At 42.4% G+C, this 5,709-nt stretch overlaps 1 protein-coding gene across 1 annotated transcript; it reads right to left on the bottom strand.

Moving 5' to 3' along the window:
• Window positions 1–1,065: 1,065 nt before the first annotated feature.
• On the bottom strand, window positions 1,066–5,058 carry LOC119215928 (LIM/homeobox protein Lhx1-like). Its single transcript, XM_037468492.2, has 5 exons — window positions 4,399–5,058; window positions 3,582–3,802; window positions 2,985–3,271; window positions 1,974–2,130; window positions 1,066–1,732 (listed from the first exon to the last, which is right to left on the bottom strand). Exons 1-5 carry the CDS (start codon window positions 4,566–4,568, stop codon window positions 1,356–1,358), a joined length of 1,212 nt encoding a protein of 403 aa, XP_037324389.2. The 5' UTR covers window positions 4,569–5,058; the 3' UTR covers window positions 1,066–1,355.
• Window positions 5,059–5,709: the final 651 nt, after the last annotated feature.

The following is a 5,709-nucleotide window of genomic DNA, read 5'->3' as shown; positions in this document are numbered from 1 at the left end:
TTCAGCTAACTAAGTACTGCCACTGGTTTCATCAGAACACAAGGAGGATGACAATAAAAGTCCCACCACTGTTTGGATATTATGTTGTTTACATAATAGATTCCCTAAAAACCTCAAAAAGTCTAGCATCTCCAATACTTAACAGAACTAGTATTATATTTTGTTCCTCTTCGAATTGATTAACAAATAAAAATGTTCAATATATGTTTTATTATACAGTGAATGGTCGTAAACATTACTCTCATAAACTTAATTGGAACAATCAAGTATGTCTCATAAAAACAACATTGCTGCTGCTGGCAGAGATCATCAATGTGAGTAATATGACATTTTGATCCGTTAAAGACAGAAAAACAGTTTGATTCCCGGTTGTTCGGCCAACTGAGCTGCAAATGACTGTTTTCAGATGATTGGGAAGGAAAGTGAACACCTAAGAAACGCTGCTTTTCACAACTAATGCCGCGCATTCATTTGGCAAAGGTTTTAATAGCCATTTCAGTTTTTTTATTATTTTTTTCATGAGGACGTGGAACAAAACCAGCACAGCAAGTGAAATAGAACAGCTACAAAAGTTTGGTTGAGTTTGCAGTAAATGGTCTGGCCATCGGTTTCACACAAAGCTAATATTCAAACCCCTGGGTGTTGGAGCTTTAAGTAAACTGTTGACTGTTCTATACTCTTGTATAAAACATTGGCCTCGTGTTAAAGTAAAATCCTGTTTTGTTACTTATAAAATTGAAAGATATCCCTTTGAAGGCAAATATGTGTTGGCAATGAAATAATTAAAAAAGAAAAATGACTAAATCTAAAAAAAAACGTTGTTTCCAGTCCTGAGAGAGGTATTTGGTCAAATATATTGAACATCACAATCATAGTCTGTTATTAAATAATAATAATATCTTGTATAAAACATGAACTTGTGGATCGAGGGCGCTGTTTGTCGTTATGTTTGTCGTTACACTGAAAAGTGATTTTTCTTTTTTAAATGCTCACATGCGCCTTCACATTAACATTTCTCTGACAATAGCATCAAATATGTGGCGAAAAAAAAGAATTTGCAGCATATAAATATGTTTGTTTATTGCTTGATCAATGAGGCCCAGCACTGTGAACGTATTTATGAGTCAAATTTACATTAAAACAATCTATCGATTGGCTAGTCAATAAACAATTATAACCACATACAAATATAGAGATTTATAAATACTTAAATATAGCTTAACAAAAATGCAAGCGGATAAATAAATAAATAAGACAATTAAACAAACAAATAAATAAATCATCAAAAAAAATGACTTGAAGTAGATTTGCCTTCAAAATCCAAGTGTGCCTTTGTAGTTTGGTGCCGGGCCGGTTCACCAGACAGTGCCTTCGCTCATTTCTGAGGAGGGCTGTGACAGCTGGTTGGTGTATCCGTTGTCACTGAGGGAGACAGTCGTGTAGGGCGTGCTGGGGCCACACATCTCGCTGGAGATGCTGTGCATTGAGCCCGGCATGTTGGGCTCCGGACTGGGTGAGTCCGCTGGGTGGTGAGAGACCGTGTCAGAGAAACAGTGCACCTCTCCGGGAAAATGGTGCCCTGGGTGGTGGTGGTCCATTGCTCCTAACGGGGTACCAGCGGGCACAGAGGAGGGCACAAAACCCAAGTCTGCAGGAGTCTGAGCATGGGACGAGGGTGGGCCTTGGTAGTACTCATAATTCCCCCCTGAGCCATAGTATTCACCGGGATAGTCTGCATGCAAATAAACATAGGGATGAGTGCACATGTATCACAATATGGAGAAAAATATGAACCCTTCAAAATGGATGTTTTTTGTTCTTTCTTTCTTTATTATAAAATGACCAAACTCAGATATACTGGTAAAATGATAGAGAGCACATGCATTTGAAGAAGCTCGTTTAATTTACAGTAATACAATACTTTTAATTGCAAGGAAATGAAGAAGCCTGCGTGCCCACGACATGCAGCTCACCTCCATAATAGGAGAAGTGTCCAAGCTCCTCTGCCTCCAGCCTCTCTCCCAGCGCCCTCATCCTCCTCTGGCCGCGGAAGAACACGTGTCTGCGGCCGCCCAGAGAGCTCAGCTGCTTCATGCGCCTCTCTTTGGAGCGACGATTCTGGAACCAAACCTTTGTAACAAACGAACAAAACGCATTTGGCGATTAGACGATTTGTGTGAGGGGCACAAGCAGGGGGGGGGGCGAAAATGGCATTTCTCAAGAAAATGGGTTCCCGGCTAACTTTGTGCCTCGCAGAGGCCCCGGTGCACGTCACAGAAACGAGTTCCTCATCGCGTGGAATTTTTTTTTAATATTTCGATATATTTAAAGAGCGAAATTAGTCAATTCTATGAAATAGCCCGCGCACTTGCAATTTTTCGCGATATAAAAATATCGAAATGCAATTCAGGGCAAAATATCACATTATGCTTTCCAGGGGTTGTAATGAGTTTTTGAATGCGGTAAAAGCAAATAGGAGCGGGTGCCTGTTCAGCCCACTGGAACGCAATTTACCTGGAAGCATTTCGATGTCCAAAACGACGCGTCGAGCAGCAAATAGCATCAGGGGGAGCTTAATAAAAAAAAAAACGTCCATCGGGACAACAAGCTAAGTGAGTCCCGCTTTTAAACGTTTTATGAGCGCGATGGAAGCGAAGATTATGGATCAAATTAGCTCGCAAACCCGATTTGAAAATAAATAAATAATAATAATCAGTAGAGCATTTAGGGAGCAATCCCCTTGAGCAATGCCCAGGAGTCCCCCAATCACTAGCGCTTTTTGAGTTAATAAAACCCCTTTAGGGTATAACCCTTTAATGTAATGTCGAGTGGGACCTCCACGCACCCTGCAGACAAACCGAGGCGCCCCGCGACGGATCAGGAAGAAGAAGGAAAAAAACGCCACTCTCTCTGTCGGTGTGAACTTTTTTTTGTTTGTTTCATCAGCCCCCTTTTTTAATTATTATTATTATTTTTTTATTTACCTGGATGACTCTCATGGTGAGGCCGGTCTCGCGGGACAGCTGCTCCCTGATGTGCCTGGTGGGCTTCGGCGTAGCCGCGAAAGCCGCTTTCAGGGTCTCCAGCTGCTTGGCTTTTATGGTGGTCCGAGGCCCGCGTCGTTTCCCGACGGCGCCCTGCTCGTCATTCTCGTTGTTGTTGTTGTTGTTGCTGCTGTCTTTGTCGGACAAATGTCCCGCTTCCGAGTCCTTGCCGTCGTCCTGCGGGTCCTGGGATCCCGGAGAGAGGCTCGGGTCGCTGCACGTCGTGACTGCCATGACAATACGAAATGCTGCGTGTTAGCACATGGATCTGAAGCCGAGGGACGGACCGTTTAATGCTGACAATCAAAACTATTTCCCCACTGTGCTAGTTTTATTTTCACCCATGTTTGTAATAGCCCAAGTTAGATGCTGTCGCTATAAATAAAATAGACCAATCTGGACAGGATATTTAAAAATAAATAGAGCTGAAAAATTAATTCAAAGATTAATAATAATAATACATGATGATAATATTGTAATTTCGAGAATAAATATTTTCTAAACAGTTTAAACGCTGTGAATGGTTTGATTCATCACCTGAAAGGAGGATTGTGTCTTTTCCATTGTTATTCTGATAGTCCTCCTTGCAAACAAACTTGAATTCGTCCAGGATGTACAGTTCCTCTCCGGTGGACAGCTGTTTGTTGCACATCATGCACGTGAAACAGTTCAGGTGAAACACTTTGCTCTTGGCCCTGCGGACCAGATCACTGGGTAAAATCCCTTGGGCACAACCGTCACACTTGGTCCCAAACGTCCTGTTGAAGAGGGAGAGCTACAGTCAGGGGAAAGTTTCAGCAGCATACAGATGTGGTTCTGCAATAAACCACAACTGTTGAAATAAATGGGATGGCTTCGCAACATTGAGAGGAGCAATTCATGTCAGAAATGATGTATATTATATAAAGACTAATCTTAAGTAACATGAAAAAATATTACATAATAATCTCATTTTGAGTGCAAATCCTAGCATTAACACGTGTAATAAGGCGTGTGTAATATAGCGGCTTTATTACAGCCCAACAGGCCTACTGTATACAGAATAATGTCTTCTTTGCTTTGCCTAATTAAACTATTTAAGCTGCGAAATTTACTGCAAAAAAGATATCTGTAACATTTGCACAAAGGAGCTCCCTCGGTGTTTATGGAAGTTTTAATACAACAGGCCCCATCAGCGTTTGATCAACGTGCTTTTTTGTTTTTAATTACACCATTGATGTTGCTTTTTTTTTTTTACCTTCGACTGTCGATATTCGCTTTTTTATCGGCAACCCCCCCCCCCCCCCCCCCCCCCCCCCACATTTAACAACAGTTGTATTTTCTCTTTTTTTTTTTTTACACTTCGGATGCTTACCTAAAGAAGTCATTCTTACAATACAGTCTCCCTTCTCGTGAAAAACACTTCTCTGACAAAGTGCATTTGCATTCGCAGCACTGGACACACTTGATGTGCCACGGTCTGTCCAGAACTTTGAGCAGGAACCTATCGAGAATAGGCTTCTCACAGCTGGAACACTGAAGCATTGTCCGGGGTTATTCCCAGCCCGCCGTGGGGGGGGGGGGAATAGACACTACTCTGCGGATTGCCTTTCTCCAACGTCCCCGTCAGCTGTGCGTAGACTTGCTTGGGTACGATCCCGGAAACACAATGAATCCAAACGAATCGGGTAAATCACACCACCGTCCGCGAGATCGAGTGCAGCTCTTCCGTTCCGCCTTGCGACAATCCACATGTGGCCGGCAGCTTGGTACGACGGCTCAGCTGTTGAAAAAACAGCATTTCTGGTACAAAATGATATGCGGGAGATCACCGAGGGGCCGTCCAGAAAATCTGAAGTGTGCGAATTTTTCGGGTTAGCGCGTGGGGGAACAAACAAAAAAACCTACCAACTGTGCGATGCATCCCGAGTGGTGTCTAAAGTAGGGACAAATAACGATGACATGCTGTCTGTGGGCTCAGTCTTGTCATGTGTGTCCCACGTTCCCTCTGATGGGCTCTCGGTCCGAGAGAAACGCCGTAATGAGCGCACCTCGCACAGCTCAGCCTATTGCCTATTAAGAGACGCGTGACGTCAGCTTGAGGAGAAACCTATGAGCTGCTTTTCAGATTCGCTCCACCACATGGATGTAAGAAATACGGAAAGAAAGCACAACACAACACAATAATGTAGGTTGCAATACGATGAAATACAAGTTTAAAAAAATGTTAAATAAATCGATTCGTAATTCAACAAATGATTGTTCTATGACCGGGAAGAGACGCAACGAAACAGCTTTCATTATAACTTTAAATAAAGACACGGTATTAATGCCTAATTATTGGAGATTTAAGGAGTTCAAAAAATATATATTTTTCAAGATGTTCTAGTAGTGCTGGCTGCCCAAGGAGCTGTGAAAAGAACAAAAGGGTAACAATGCTTTCATTGCAATTAGATAATTTCGCCTTCTATGATATCCTGCCAAGGGAGAATGACGATATCATAATAATACATTATTCCCTGGCGTGTGTGGAAGAATATTATCATCATATTATCAACGGGCCCTTCCGTTTTGGGCGAGGACAGATGAACATGCCAAACACACGCTCTTCACAGTGATGAATGTCGCAATCCCACATTGGGCTATACTTCATTTCGTCTGAAAGGACACGGATCATAACGGTTAG

The sequence above is a fragment of the Pungitius pungitius genome, chromosome 16 (genome assembly GCF_949316345.1).
Source record: "Pungitius pungitius chromosome 16, fPunPun2.1, whole genome shotgun sequence".
Taxonomy (NCBI): domain Eukaryota; kingdom Metazoa; phylum Chordata; class Actinopteri; order Perciformes; family Gasterosteidae; genus Pungitius; species Pungitius pungitius.
Note: the sequence above shows the minus strand (reverse complement) of the source record. Positions and strands in the feature narration are given on the sequence as shown.